The sequence below is a fragment of the Cydia strobilella genome, chromosome 17 (genome assembly GCF_947568885.1).
Source record: "Cydia strobilella chromosome 17, ilCydStro3.1, whole genome shotgun sequence".
In the NCBI taxonomy this organism is placed as follows: domain Eukaryota; kingdom Metazoa; phylum Arthropoda; class Insecta; order Lepidoptera; family Tortricidae; genus Cydia; species Cydia strobilella.
This window is the reverse complement of record NC_086057.1, coordinates 99,135-116,007: the sequence shown is the minus strand read 5'-3', so window position 1 is coordinate 116,007 and position 16,873 is coordinate 99,135. Positions and strand designations below refer to the sequence as shown.

General features: G+C 36.8%; 1 protein-coding gene across 1 annotated transcript in view; it reads right to left on the bottom strand.

Moving 5' to 3' along the window:
* LOC134748839 (serine/threonine-protein phosphatase 6 regulatory ankyrin repeat subunit B-like) overlaps positions 1–16,485 on the bottom strand; it is a 52,120-nt gene extending 35,635 nt beyond the window's left edge. The window contains exons 1-4 of the mRNA XM_063683649.1: positions 16,360–16,485; positions 15,027–15,125; positions 14,711–14,809; positions 10,138–10,335 (exon numbers count right to left, since the gene is read on the bottom strand). Coding sequence (XP_063539719.1) covers positions 10,138–10,335; positions 14,711–14,809; positions 15,027–15,125; positions 16,360–16,485 — 522 coding nt within the window. The remainder of the gene's footprint in view (positions 1–10,137; positions 10,336–14,710; positions 14,810–15,026; positions 15,126–16,359) is intronic.
* Positions 16,486–16,873: the final 388 nt, after the last annotated feature.

The window sequence follows — 16,873 nt, the reverse complement described above, 5'->3', positions numbered from 1 at the left end:
CAAGAAAACATTGTTGTATAAAAACATACAAGATAACGGCTGTTAAATTAATCCAATTAAATATTTTTAAATATGATAAACAAAAATATTAAATTATAGTCGTGAGTATTTTAAAAGTAAAACTCCCTTATACCTTGATTTTAAACAAAGTATTTTACTTATAACTTACTTGGTTCGTATGAATTAGTGACATACCTAATTAAAAAAGAAAGCTATAACTCCCGCGGGAACAATATAGGCCTTTTCCCTTCAGTACACCTGCATGAAATAAGATCTTTTCGAGCAAGCGTCTTGAAAAACAAATTTGCCGCTCTCCGGCTCCGTTGAATAGAAAAAAAGAAAGCCTCAGGTTAGATAAAATTATCATAATAAAGAAACATGTGACATGTGATATTTCTTACTTTGATGTAATTATACAGTTTTATTGATGGTCCGTTTTTTTATTTATGTGTCAGATTTTGATAAAAATAGGTATAAATTGAAGAGCTCCTAATTCTGATCGGAATAAATATGAAACCCAATAAATAAATAAATAATAATAAATATTAAATCAATATTATAGGACATTCTTACACAGATTGACTAAGTCCCACGGTAAGCCCAAGGAGGCTTGTGTTATGGGTACTCAGACAACGATATACATAATATATAAATACTTAAATACAAATAGAAAACACCCATGACTCAGGAACAAATATCTGTGCTCATCATATCATATCATCGAACCTAGGACCATCGGCTTCACAGGCAGGGTCACTACCTCCTAGGCCAGACGACCGGTCGTCGCCCAATATTTTGGGACAATAGTCTAGTCTACAAAAGGTTCAAGGTGGTGAAAAAAATAGTGTAAGCTGTTCGCATAAAAAAACCGCAAATCGATGTACAGGTTAGCCGTTTGGTACACGTATATACTAGTCAAAACAAAAATTTTGACCCGCAGTTCCTAAAAAAAATTCCCTTACGAGGGGGAGTGCTGAAACCTTTTTTTGTATAAAAAAAAAACTTTTTTTTTAAACCTATCGTATACTTCTCATCTATCATACGAAAGGGCTTTTTGAAGCGATTCTGAAAATATACCACATCATTGCATTTTAGCCATTTTTAGGGTTCCGTAGCCAAATGGCAAAAAACGGAACCCTTATGGATTCGTCATGTCTGTCTGTCTGTCGTCCGTCCGTATGTCACAGCCACTTCTTTCCGAAACTATAAGAACTGTTGAAACTTGGTAAGTAGATGTATTCTGTGAACCGCATTAAGATTTTCACTCAAAAATAGGAAAAAAAAAATTTTAGGGGTTCCCCATACTTAGAACTGAAACCCAAAAATTTTTTTTTTCATCAAACCCATACGTGTGTGGTATCTATGGATAGGTCTTCAAAAATGATATTGAGGTTTCTCATATATTTTTTTTCTAAACTGAATAGTTTGCGCGAGACCGAGAGACACTTCCAAAGTGGTAAAATGTGTAACCCCCCCTCTAACTTCTAAAATAAGAGAATGATAAAACTGAAAAAATATATGATGTACATTACCTTGCCAACTTTTACCGAGAACTGGTTTGAACGAGATCTAGTAGTTTTTTTTTAATACGTTATAAATCGTAAACCGCAATTTACCTTTCACTCACGTTTCACATAAAAATACATTGTTTAAATTGTGTAATGTACGGAACCCTCGGCGCCCGATTCCGATTCGCACTTGGCCGGTTTTTTCTTAAATTGAAAGAAAAAGAATTTTCAAAACATACCAAGTTTGGGCTCCTCCAGATACGATATGGCTGATTTTGTTTTGTACAAATGATACGTGATATCCTCATATGTAACCCCAAAAAAGCAATAAAAAATTTATTTAGTTTTTTTTTTAATACAAAGTGACACAGTTCTACTTAACCCTTTAACTTGACCCCAAACTTGGTGTGTTTTGAAAATTCTATTTGTTTTAATTTACAAAAAAATGGCTAAAATGTAATGATGTGGCATAATTTTAGAATCGCCTCAAAAAGCCCTTTCGTATGATACCACACACGATATGTTTTTTGAAAAAAAATATGTTTTTTTTTTCATACAAAAAAAATGTTTCAGCATACCCCTCCTAAGGGATTTTTTTTAGAAACTGCGGGTCAAAAATTTTGTTTTGACCTCTTAGTATGCGTGTGCCAAACGGCTAACCTGTACATCGATTTGCGGTTTTTCTTTGAAATTGGGCTTGTACGGCTGCCACTAATAGAGATACTAACTCCTAAAAATACGTATGATACCTCATTGGATTCAGAATGATGTCTAGAAAAATGTATTCGAAGCGTTTATTCCAACATAAAAAAAGTTCAAAGCTATTAACAAAAAACGGCCAAGTGCGAGTCGGTTCCGTACCATTACGCAAAAAACGGCAAAAAATCCCGTTTGTTGTTTGGGAGCCCCACTTAAAAAAATATTTTATTCTGTTTTTAGTATTTGTTGTTATAGCGGCAACAGAAATACATCATCCGTAAATATTGCAACTTTTTAGCTATCACGGTTCACGAGATACGGCCTGGTGACAGACGGACAGGCAGATTGACAGACAGACAGACAGATATTATTTTAAAGGTATTAAATATTCTTTTAAAAATTAGGAACTAATATGGTGTATTTAAAACATATCATGGAATATACTACGGTTATAAATTGATATTATGTAAAGTAATTTTTTCAACAAGTTAGGCAATTATTAAGTAACCACATTTTTTTCGAACTTTCGTCTTTGTTGTAAATTTAAAAAAAAAAGAAAATAATTGGCGTAAAAGTATTTCGCCTCGTGGAGCCCCTTTCATGAGATCACGTCACAAAAGTTTTAATAAAATTAATACTTTGTTTAAAATCAATTTTTGAATAATAGTGAAAATTGTAAAATATAAAGCAATATAATAATACGTACTTAGAACTGATACTTTTCTAAATAAAGAATGAATAAACTAAATTGTGTAATTAATTTTTAGTGCAAATCACCACAATTTGCTTCTAAAGAGCAAATCTGTGACCAAAAATTATATATAGTTTTAATTTTTCGTTCGTATATTCAGATTTGTGTATGAAAATGTGAAACTATTATTTCTAAAATAAATTATTCGTCCCTAATTTACACAAAATTTATACCAAATTTGATCTCATATCAAGAGATAGGTAGAAATAGAGGCAAACTGGACCGCAGAAGCCGACTTTTTTGGGGGGTAGCCAGGACTTAATCTCGTAGCTAGTGCGTCAGCTCAGCTTTGTATGAACCAAGGAATAATAAATAGTGTTAAACGATATCCCCTGAGGCCAAAGTGCATACTCACACTTTACTTACTTCGCCTACTAAGAGGCAAATCGCGACTTTGTTATGGTTTATCGATAACTTATCACATCACTAGATTATCGACTTTCAATGTCGACTATTGCCCATCACTTTTCTGTCCGTGTACGTATTTAGAAACTTGACCCCGCCCCTAAAATTAGTGCGATAAGGACAACTGCAGCTTAGGCGAAAAATCCTGCGTAAAAATCTCAAAAATCGAGGTTTCGTACTCGACTGTTTCCTCCTCCAAAACTTAAGCAATCGTAACCAAATTTGGAAATCTAAATGATTATGAAATTGTCTGTGTCGGACTGTTTTGATTTTTTGGCTAATTGATACCGGTTTTGAATACCACGCCTCTCATTGCGGCATAGTCAGTGAGGCCATTTTTGGCCATGTTTGAAGGGCTCTAGCGCCTTAAAAAACAAAAATATCAAAAAAAGCAAAACACACCGACACAGATATTGACAATATTAATCTGTGTTGAAAAAATCATTCCTCTAGCTTCAAAAACCAGGGAGGAAACAGTCGAGTACGTTTGTATGGAGAAATGACCACTCCTGTTGGCTCTTAACCAACCGAAATTGCCTCCGTCAGACCGGGCTATGCTAATTGCTGTATAAGACCCATATCTCATTAGAGACCCTGTCAGGGGATGATGCATTGCATACACGTGTACGCAGACTAGATTGAATTCATTATGAGCTCTCCGCGCCATTCCTATAGTAATGCAATTTCTGCCGTGTCGGGTATTTCATATTAATAACCATGGCTTTTAACTTGACGATTTTAACTCTACCGTGACACTTTCAAACAAGTGAAGCTTATGAAATATTGAGTAACAAAAATTAAAAAAAAAAAACATTCAATCAAATTGATAACCTCCTCCTTTTGAGATTTAGAAGTCGGTTAATAACTAAACTAACCCATCGTACGTCGTACCTCACAATCAGGAGTAGGACAATAGCCCAAAATCCGAATTGAACAAGTAATTAAAATCGAGCAAATTAAACGAAATGTTCAGTTCTGATTTGGGTAAATAATTGGACTGTCACTCGTTGAGGTACAGGTATGCTGGCCTGTACTCTGTACTTCGTTATACTGGAAATAGTGATGTTCGTTTCGGAAATATCCAAATGAAAAAATATAAGGGAATTTCAATTTACAAGAGATAAGTCGGTAATAGTGATGTCCTCGTTCTTGTTATAGGTAGGAGAACTTAATTTAAAGTACACTTGTAAAAATAGCATTACTGTAAAGGAGGCAAAAAAACCGGCCAAGTGCGAGTCGGACTCGTGCACGAACAGTTCCGTACCATTACGCAAAAAACGGCAAAAAAATCACGGGGCTCCCATACAACAAACGCGATTTTTTTTGCCGTTTTTACGTAATGGTATGGAACCCTTCGAGCGCTAGTCCGACTCGCACTTGGCCGGTTTTTTTATATTCTCAAGTTTAAGGAATATTGCCAGGAACATATATAAAAACCGGCCAAGTGCGAGTCGGACTCGCGTTCCAAGGGTTCCGTACATTACACAATTTAAAAATGTATTTTTTATGTTAAATGTCTTTAAAAAGCCCGTAGGGGTCGGATCAAAAACTAAGTAATTATGTCCGACTCACTCTTGACTGCACACTTCTAATAGGTTTTCCTGTGATCTATAGGTAAAGATCTATTTTGTGTATTTTTTTCAAATTTTTTGACCCAGTAGTTTCGGAGAAAAAGGGGGGGAATGGTAATTTTTTGCCTATTTTCTTGAATAACTTCTAAACTGTTTATCTCACAATGAGCTCTTTCATTTGATATGTAACACCATATGGTTTGAAAAAATTAATTTTTTAATTTTTTCATTTACCCCCCAAGTGACCCCCGTGTTTAAAAATCATTTGTTTACGTTACATGCCCGACTTTGGTTCACATACTTACATATGTATACCAAATTTCAACTTAATTGGTCCAGTAGTTTCCGAGAAAATAGGCTGTGACAGACGGACAGACAGACAGACAGACGCACGAGTGATCCTATAAGGGTTCCGTTTTTTCCTTTTGAGGTACGGAACCCTAACAAACTTTAGCTGAAGCATAGTCAGAAAATTCAAAAGTTTCAACAATGTTCTTCACAAGTAGCAAAGTTAGAAAGTTGGAAACAGCAATTAATATGAAGCAGTAAGTATGAAGCCAGGAAACTAGAAAGTTTCTTTTCGAACTAGTAAACATGAACTACAGTCGAGTTTACAAACATTTTTACAAGACAAGTTCCGAAAAGTTGGCTTGTAAATTCCTGTACACGAGCATTCCTGTAGCTCCTGTATTCCTGTACCTGATGCCCTCGAACCAATGTACGATTTGGCCGATTGCAGTGGAGACTGTGGGACCCTGGGGAACGGAGGATAAAGAGTTTACTAAGGAACTTGGTCGCCGGCTTTGGGATAGTGGCTGCGATCCACGCTCCAGGTCATATCTGGTGCAGGGGATTTCGTTGGCTATACAAGTATACAGTGATGGTAACTTTTGGGCCGGATGCGAGTCGGAGCGGTCTTTTAAAATGACTACAATAATAATTAAGCTATCACGGTTCATGAGATACAGCCTGGTGACATACAGACGGACAGAGCCTAAAAACTGTTTTTAGATTTCGAATATGTGTGTCAAGCACGTTTTAGAAAAATGTAACCTTCTACTTCTGTGGATAAAACACTCGACGTTCACGTCCCGGGTACATGTTGTCACGTTTTTTTTAATATAAGTCTCACTCAAGTTCTTAAAACACCGGCCAAGTGCGAGTCGGACTCGCGTTTCAAGGGTTCCGTACATTACACAATTTTTAACAATGTATTTTTTAATGTGAAACGTGAGTTTTTAAAAACCCGTAGGGACGGATCAAAAACTAAGTAATTAAGTCCGTAATTTAAAGTAAGTAATTTCCTGTCATCTATAGTTAAAAAACTATTTTGTGTATTTTTTTCAAAATTTTTGACCCAGTAGTTTCGGAGATAAAGGGGGGAATGGTAATTTTTTGGCAAAATGAGCTTTTTTTTGATATAGTTTAAAAAACTTTATTTTTTAATTTTCCCATTTACGCCCCAAAACTGGCCCCCATGTTGACAATTCATTTGTTTACGTTACATGTACGTCTTTGGGTTACAAACTTACATATGTGTACCAAATTTCAACTTAATTGGTCAAGTAGGTCCAGTCAGAGAGACAGACAGACGCACGAGTGATCCTATAAGAGTTCCGTTTTTTTCTTTTTCTACGGAACCCTAATAATGAGAGAATAGTTATGTTCCCGCAGAATATTACTCTCAACACTAGTGCTACTTCGTTATAGCGAGCAGAATTGTTCCGCTTCCCGTTTTTGAAACAAAAATACAATGAACAATGTATTCAATCTGTATCGCGTTAGCGTTGTTTTTCGATTCATGTTTTACGTACGCTCCAGATAAACTAAAAAAGATTTTTAAAATTCTGTGCTAAAGTTAGTCTTACCGTGGCAGTAATGTTTTAGATATCAGGTCAATCGAGTAAGTAATTTGTCCTACGCTGACAATATCGTAATGGAGTTAGAGGTGTTTTTGAGCGAGTGAATAATTGAGGGTTTGGTATTGGAGTGTCATGAAGTTTTCTGTTGAATAATAAATCTGATTGAATAAGAAGTTAGACCTGTAGCGTCCGTTTGAAATTAGCGAGTGCTTGGAAGTGTCGAGTTCAGAGTTTTGGCAAGAGTTGTTGAAGAAAGCTCTTATGCGGACAGAACACGAACCTAGCCGGCGCCGCGCCGCGCCGCGCCGCCATGTAATCCGAGTAACGCTCTCATTTTCACACAAGTAACAGTAGACTTATATTGACCGGGATATAGACCGTGATTACCTTTTGTATTATTTGTGAGCTCCCGATATTTCGACGCAGTTACATGCATCATGTTCACGGGTGACTGAAGATAGCGGGTGGGTGTCAAAGTTGTGTAGACAGCGCTCTGTCTACCCTCATTCTTGCGCGTCGGCTGCGTTCACTTTCAACGTTACCAACGGTCGCATTCACACTTGTTGGTCCGGTCGCGTTCACACTCGTTGGTCTGTCCAAACACACTACACTCACGGTGTCACTACGCGTGTTTGATTCGGATATCACTGGTTTTTTACACAAACAAATCACAGGATTCCACACATTTGACAGTTTAAACCCATCTTCACGATTGAAATTTTTGTATTTGTGAATTTCAACGGCTTCTCTTACCAATCTTGGTATATAGTGGCGTTCTGTCGAAATGACCTTGGGACTATGCAACTCGATCCAGTGATTTGTACCCGTTGAGGAGAATGAGGGTAGACAGAGCGCTGTCTACACAACTTTGACACCCACCCGCTATCTTCAGTCACCCGTGAACATGATGCATGTAACTGCGTCGAAATATCGGGAGCTCACAAATAATACAAAAGGTAATCACGGTCTACATCCCGGTCAATATAAGTCTAGTGAAACTAACCGTGAATCATTCAAAACTCTAATTCAAGTAACAGTAGGTTTGGTACTAGTTTTCATTGTTGGAAACTGTAATATAAAATAATAGAGCGAGTAGAAGTTTTACAAACCAATATTCTACTAGCTCTATTTTGCTGATAACAAATTTTATTACCAGCCAGATATAGATCTGTGGCCCTATAGTGAGTGGGTAGCGGAGGCGTAAAAGGGTTGTACCCTTTTTCACTAGGTCTACAGAGATATATAATTAAATTTTCATGCCAAAGTTCATTTAACTTAAGCATGTCGTTTTATAATGAGTGCCGTAACTTCGATTGTATGGGAGCGGCTTTTTGGCGGCGAGTTCGTGTGACTCTTAAGATTGTCTGTAAGAATAAGAACGTCATCATTAATCTATAAAGTAAACACGTTACTATTTAATGATTGTAGTGATTAGAATAAAATGTAATGATAATATTAGATACAATTTTACGGAGGAATGATGATATATTATTATTTCTTTAATTAGGTATTACTTACTGATTAGTGTCTCTTTTGCATTATTACGTTACGTAACTATTAACTACATAAGAAATCAAATTGTATTGTGGTACAGAAATCATCAGTGAAAATATGTAGTAGATTGAAAAGAAAAGAAAACCAAATCGAATAAAAAAAACTGCAATTATTCCCAAAACTTCTAAAAACTACCTCAAGAAAAAGTCAAAAGAAATAATTTAATTTGGTTTAACGTCGTTCAATGTCAGTGGTGGCTTAAATATTGTAACGTTTGATGGATTGAAATCACCTGATAATGACATCTTTACGTTAGTTAGGACATTGATCAGCCTTTTGTGTCAATTTATGTTATTCAGAATTTCATTTTAAATGTTATGCATGATTTAGGCTGTTATTTTATTGTAAACAATTTTGCATGATACTTGTATCTTAAGAAAGCAAATAAATACCTGAAACCGGCGGGGAGCAGAAACACAACAGGTTTACAAATATTTTGATGTCGATATTTAATTAACGAGCCGTGTTTAGGCGATTCGTTGGAGATAGCAAATAGACGCTGTGATCATTTGGGGATTTAGAACTAAATAAACTAATTGGCTTTACTATTTGTTTTATATAATTGAAATATTCAAAGAGCATATGTGGCTTTCAACAGAGAAGCGTCCTTATGCACATGGAGCATAAGGACTCTTTAAGCATGGAACGCCACATATTAAAACTTACCATATACAATATACAACGTGGGAAGAAACTTGTTTGAAAACTGCCACTTTTTCAAACATTTTATCATCAAGAAAAACCGTTCTTGTATATTTTTGCAACATTTCGCCCCTCGTTTGTGTCAAAAACTTTTTTAGTACCTATGAGTTAAGGTTATGCTTCTTTCCGGTAGACATCGGACTTTAGATTTAGGTCAAATTTTCTTTTAGGCCCTTTTAGTTCTAACCTTCTACTTCTTAAATGAGAGCCTTCATAAAATGTACACACACACACAATTAATAAAGAAACATAGCTTTAAGAATAGTATAATATTAAATAATTGTAATTTGGATATGGAAGAGCGGTGCTTCCTAGCACAGGTTATTTTGTAAATAACTTAAAAGGAGACACCAGCCACTATAATATTTGTAAAGTTTTTGAATGCAATAAAACAATTTTGATTTTGACTTTCCGGTAGACATCGGACTTTAGATTTAGGTCAAATTTTCTTTTAGGCCCTTTTAGTTCTAACCTTCTACTTCTTAAATGAGAGCCTTCATAAAATGTACACAAATCGTAAACTTTGATAATGTCCACTGAAAAGACGCCGTATACCCGAACGTTTTTGACTCGTTTATCTTCTCTAAGAACAAGCTCAACGAGGGTGTGGAGTGTTAGGGTCGGCAACGCGCATGTTACACCGCTGGAGTTGCAGGCGCACATAGGATACGGAGACTGCTTACCATCGGGCTGTATGCTTGTTTGCCACCGAGGTAGTTTAAAAAATATATTAATATTGTCTTCGGTCACCGCGATAGTTACTCATGAAATAAAACTATAAAAACGGATGTATTATAAATTCAATATATATGTACGTGATATAATCCGTTCTTATAGTTTTATTTCATATTTATAATATTATTAGGCGTAGGAATGTAATGACCCCATCGCCCACTGGTTTTATACCAGTGCAATAAGCTAACGCAGGGCAGCTTGTGACTCCCTGTTAGGGAGTAGCGACCCCACTTCTCAGTTCTGTTACCTACCCTTAAGGTTGGTAGGTGACACAGGATCCTCTGCCTCTCGCTTGCCTCTGCTTCTGGCAAGTTGATGCTTTCCGGCCGAAGGGCAGAATTGTTTTTTACCTTATTGACGGCATCTATGTCAGCCCCACTGTCCAGCAGTAACTCCACTGTCGCTGTATGGCCAGATCTCGCCGCCAACGCCAGCGGCGCGTCTCCGGCAGTATCGGTGTTTTGAACTTTGGCTCCGAGGGAGATGGCGTACTCGGCCACGTCTGTTGCTCCTCGGCTGCACGCGCACTGGAGAACGTCGTTGTTTTTCTGAAGAAAAAAACTGGTTAAAATAAATAAATAAACATATAGGTACATCCTAACATAAATTTACTAATTTCCACGGTAAGCTCAAGAAGGCAAAAAAAAGAATTGCCCTTCAATAATAAATAATAATGTTAAAGTTAATAAATATGTTGTATCGAATGTACTCGTATCCTTAGATTGCATTATTATGTGGGTTAAAATGTGCCTGACTAAATTAAACAAGTACTTAACTCGGGTTTCGATCTCATTGTTTTTCGCGTATTATTCAAAAACTATTTTTATGGATTAAAGATTTAAAACATTTTTGAAAATTGTACCTAAATAGAAACGTAAGTTGAAACACTACATATTTTCTTATCCCTAAGTATGTAAAGAAAAGGTAACTAGTAAATAATTAATCGTTATTAATTTAAAAAATTAATTAATAATTAATTAATCGTACTTCCCGTTTGACCTAGATACTCTTAGGTCCTTGTCACTTCAGTATTATTTTTAGGAGTAAGTTGGTAGATCATCAAACTGTTCAAAATTATCATCATTATCATTTTAACCTACTGTCGCCCACTGTTGCAGCATAAGGTCTCTCTTCGTGTACGGTACGCCCTTATCCCGGTCCTGGGCTATTGTATGCAGGACAACAACTATTAATCGAAACATAAGTTCGTTAATTAGTTATCGAATGTTTTACAAAACTTTAAAATGAGGGTTAGTGTCTATAAGTACTTCACAAATTGCATTCAATGCAATCTTCTTCACATTAAAAAAATTGCACCATATGCAAAGATTCAAGAGCTTCACAGGAGGTTTTATTAGGTAAAATTGGATCTTCTTCATACGCTAAAAATAACTTGATAGCTAGGCAGTCAATTATCAGCTGAACTACGAACAGTAGAACTAGTAATAATGACTAGGAGTGGTTACTAGCTGCTAGATATCGGGCGTAACTTAGTTGCAGCTAGATATTGGATTAAACTGTGCCCGATCCATGTACCCATAACACTGCTGTGGCTCTAGCTGTTAAGGTACACTTGTCAACTTAAATAATAATAAACAATAAACACTGTACACGTGTACAGTCAGTTTCGAAAGCAGTAGATTACTACATTTCTTATACAAACATCACAATTATGGGGACTAAATTTAATGACAAGTAGGGAGTTCCTATAATGTTAAACTCAATTTTATTATTGATAATTTTCCCAAATACTTACTAATATTAACTAGTGATCTCTCCAAACTATGTTTGTAGGTGTATATTTTTTGTAAGTAGGTATTGTTTTGGAGTCGATGATAATGGTTAGGAAAACATAATGATGACTGAAAGTTTCAAGAATCCTTTTAAAATAAAGAAGAAGGGAATTGAGTTATTGTTTTGTTACATTTATACTTTCGTCGCCATTTCGTCGCGTGACCTCACGATTGCAAATTAGCAATTAAATTAGCGGGCGTTACACGCGTAGAGTACTAGAGTATGACTGTCAGACTGACATCATTTCTAACTTTTGTATTGCTTTAATGCAATGGGTCCCAATATGGAAATTTAAACCTCAAAACAAACCTGATCGACTGATACTATTTATTAATAAAAACTTGTCATCTAGCCTATTGTTTTACATGTAGGTGTAGAACCGTCCCTTTGTGTGACATAATTATTGAAAGTCATGATGTAATGATTGTCATATTAGACTTATATTGACCGGAATTTACACCGTGATTACCTTACGCAGCCGACGCGCAACAATGAGGGTACACCGAACGCCTACATTTAATTTTAAGGTTTCTTTAATGTACCTATTTATTGTTATTTTAGTTGTGCTCGTGATTTTAATGTAATATGGATCTTGTTATCTGCAATAAAGAATACAATACAATACAAGACAATACAACTTTGACACCCACCCGCTATCTTCAGTCACCCGTGAACATGATGCATATAACTGCGTCGAAATATCGCGAGCTCATAAATAATACAAAAGGTAATCACGGTCTATATCCCGGTCAATATAAGTCTAGTGAAACTAACCGTAAATCATTCAAAACTCTGATTGTCATATTATCATTAGTCATAATTCTGAAACCGTTAACTTTTCAGGATTTTCCTCGGGTTATCCTATACATAGGTTAGGTTAGGTTTGTTTTATGGCAATCCTGAAAAGTTACGTGTTTCTGAGAAAAACCAAATTATGACTAATGATAATATGACAATCATTACATTATGACTTTCAATAATTATAAAAAATAAAAAATAAATAAAATATCTTTATTTCAGAACATTTAAAATTCCATACAATATTGTTAGTACCATCGTTATACCTATGTGTTAGTAAATTATGTCAAACAATAGAGACCCATCCCCCACCCGTACCTACATATCTCTTTTTGGTCGATACTTTTGGGCGCGTGTTGATGCTGACTCGACTGTACTAATTACCAGCGAAGCGTTCTCGAATGCATCCCAGAGTGCATCCCTGAGTGCATCCCATGCAAATGCAATCAAACTATTCTCAGCCCGATGGAGCTAACGCTCATTTACATCCAGAGTAGCTTCGCTACAATATTTGCTGAAACTTTATTAATTGTATATTATTATGTATACACTGTAGGTATAAGCAAGTATAAGCAATACGCTCGTGACGTATTTGAAAACGAACTATATTTTGTAGAATGATGTACTTATAGATACCTAAAGAAAACAATATTATATTAGGAAGATTGTTACGGCATACAAATGTACGCCTTCATACAATCGCAGTGATCTCATTTTAAAACTACAATCTAACAAAACATGAAATTGGACATGAACATTCAGTAGGTACTTAACATTTAATTGCAAAGAAATAAAAGCGAGTAGAAGTTTTACATACAAAATAACTACAACTAACCGCCGCGTAGCCAACGTGCCAATCGCTTACGCTCCGTAGCGATCGAAACGCAACTGTCACTGTCGCACTAATATGGAAGAGTAATAGAGAGACACAAAGCGTTTCGTTGTCGAAGCGATAGCGATTGTCACCTTGGCTAGGCCAACTGACATAGATATATGTTACATAAAGCCAAGTTGTATGTAATTTAATCATGTCGTTTTTAAATGAGAGCGTAATGTCGATTGTATGGGAGCGGCTCTGACCGCGGCTTCGTGTGACCATATCTTACGAGAAAAATCGGAACGATTTCGCAAGTATAATAAATAACCTAATTCTCAATACACTTCCCTCCCTCCAAGTTGTAAAGTTCACCGGGATGCTTTGATGTAAACTGATACTCACAAACAGCCCGCGGCGAGGAATTCTCGACTATACTTCTTAGCCACAAAGGCTTATAACTTTAATTAAAGACTTTGGTTACTTTGCCTGATGCGTGTTGTGTGAGAGATTAAATGAAAGCGTAAGTATAAAGCCAGTATTTAGACCAGCCCACTTGTACTTTACCTACCGGGGCCATCCCCAAGATTAGATTAGTTTTTTTTAAATATACTAACATACATACTTATTTTTGAAAATAACTCTTGTACCTATAAGAAATGAAACAAATCGATTCCTACATGGACGGAGCTGCAGGTTAATATCACTATATTGGCAATTTTTTTGCGTTTCGTTGTAGGTATAAAAATATTCTTTTCCCCTCACTAGCTCGGAAAGCCGTCTTTTATCCTTTAAAACAAGCGGGGAAAAACGCATTTTATCCACTAGTGGTGAAAGTAATTTGACCTTGGATGGAGCGTGTTTAAGTAGCTTGACAGATAACAAAACGTAAAACGCTCATAATAATGGTTCGTTCGATATTAATTATCATTAAATAAATGGTTTGAGAATCTAATAAAAATACCAGATTTAGCTTTATTTAATGATTTTAAGTCATAAACCTTAAAATTATATAATAAACGTTTGTTTTTTAATAATTATGTTAAATATAATTCTGAACGCACAGTTAAGTCGATGCAATTTCAAAACACATCATTGACATTTCATACGTCAGAAATGTCAACATTGTCAACAAACATTTTACTTAAATACTTCTCACGTAAAAGTACAGAATTTCCAGAGTTTTTTGTTATAATATCGTAAAAAAATGAGTGAATCCAGTTGATGAAGATGATCTAACGCCTGTGGATGTTGCACTTTCCTCGCTATAGTGAGGGGAAAAGTTTTGTGTTACACACGGGTGCAAATGTATTTTACTTCTCGTGTGTTAAAACACTCGCGGGTAAAATACAACTTTGCACCCTTGTATAACAAATAACTATATCATGCAGTCCGCAGCCTTAGGCAAGGACAATATTCATGGATAATAATTAAGTACCTACTGGCATTCTGCTGTCAAGCAATGGCTTTGTTGGACAGTGAAAATCTGAGTGAAATCACTAACTATAGGAGGTTACCTTATTCGTAGCAGCCAGACATGCGCCGGCGTCGACCAGGGTCTTCACGGCCGCTAAGTGTCCGTGCCACGCCGCCATGAGGAGAGGGCGCATGCCGAACTGTGGAGACCAATATATAGGTAGTTAACCTTCCACGAGTAGAAGTAATTGTGATTGATTATCGCTTCAATCAGGGGTTTAACTCTTTGACCGCCAAAAACAAGTCAAACGCGCGCGACAATCAGTCCAATACCAACCTTCGTGCATCCCGGCAAGGTTCACGATGACGAGCCGCGCGACGAGATTCAAATAAAATAACCGTTAAACGAACACGTACCTTGTCGGCAGCTTCGATGTCGCATTTCGCGTCGATGAGCAAGTTGACGATCTCCACGTTGCCGCGACTCGCCGCCCAGTGGATCGGCGCGCGCCCGTACTGCGAATGAATTATTAAGTGATATTCGGTTGACGACTGGGAATTGGGGAATTGGGAATTGGGAGATGTGACTATCAGTTTCCTTAATAAACTGCGTTGCTTCGTTGTCAAGAATGACAGTGACCACTAATGCTAAGCACATTATTCATCAAGATAGTCAAAGGCATTTTCGATATACCTAAAAGGACATTAAGGACCGTGAACGTCAAAGGGCCGACTTTATCTTGAAATAATCACGCTGTACAGTCGAGTATTACACAAACATCTTCACAAACCAACGTTCCAAAAATGTATTTACACGTCTTTAAGACACTGACAATAAGGTCCTGTAAATATATTTTTGAAATCCTTTGGCTTATAAAGATGTTTACATGTGAAATCGACATTAAGCTTATTTCCCCAACAGTTCACGTTCGGTGCCATCATCCCATTCGCATTGATGTGTCAGCGACTTAAGCCGGGTTCACATTTGTCTGTCGTGTTGTGTTGTGATGCTCTCTGTCGTGATGGCATACTGTTCACATCTATCTGACGTGTTCTGACGCATTATGACGAATTTTTTTATCAGTTCCGTCTTGGCTCTCGGAGAGTTAACACATTCGCAATGTTTTTTCAAGAATCATCCGATTCAGATTCAGATTTTGAAGAAGATATGTAATTATTGGCGCTAGTAACGCCAACGCTAAATTGAAACAGTTTTAATCACTCGCCTGGGAGCAACTTACTAAAAATTCTGTAGGTTTAATTTAAGTTTATTCGACCTCATTATAGTTAAAGAGGTGATCAAAACTTCTCTAGGGAATGTGAGGCAAGGCTTTGTTTAAGGATTAATATCAAAGGCAAGTTGTAGTGAGTTATTATAATGAAGGGATCAGAAAACTTTATCGAACTAATGTAATACGTACAGTATTCCAAATACAAATTCTCACAAATTTGTGCCTTACAGAATTTAAGGTCGTCCTTCGCAGGCCTCGCTCAGCCTCCCCGTACGGCAGGGTTGTATGGAACACTCACGCTGTTCCTACAGTTGACATCTGTTGGCCCCCGCAGGGCCTCGCGGATAGATTTTGATTCGTTCTTGATGCCGGCCTCGTGCAGCAGGTCGTTTTGTATGGAACACTCACGCTGTTCCTACAGTTGACATCTGTTGGCCCCCGCAGGGCCTCGCGGGTGGACTTTGATTCGTTCTTGATGCCGGCCTCGTGCAGCAAGTCGTTTTGTATGGAACACTCACGTTGTTCCTACAGTTGACATCTGTAGGCCTCCGCAGGGCCTCGCGCACGGCTTCGGGTTCGTTCTTGATGACGGCCTCGTGTAGCAGCAGGTCGTTTTGCTGCACACGCGATCGCCCCTCGGCCATCTGTAAACAACATATCTGAGTTTATAAAAATGTATCTACACCACTACCCGATACTTTTAAACGCGAGCAGATCTGTGAGATATACATATCTCTTCAAACTTCAACATTTATTCAGCAAATAGGCCACAAGGGTACTTTTACACGTCAACATTGAATTTACTTACAAGTAAACAATTATAATACATCAACAATTATAATTATAATATTGAAAACTATTAGAAGGTATTAGGGTTTCCATATGTTAGGATTTTGCCTGCCATGTCAGGTTTTTTATTCCTTTGTCAGAATTGCGAGAGGACTTTTCAGAATCAATTAATCATTAGAAGTCAGCTAAAATATTGGAGTTAGGTGGAGGAATGCGAAAGTTATGCTGTCGCTACAGCGTATA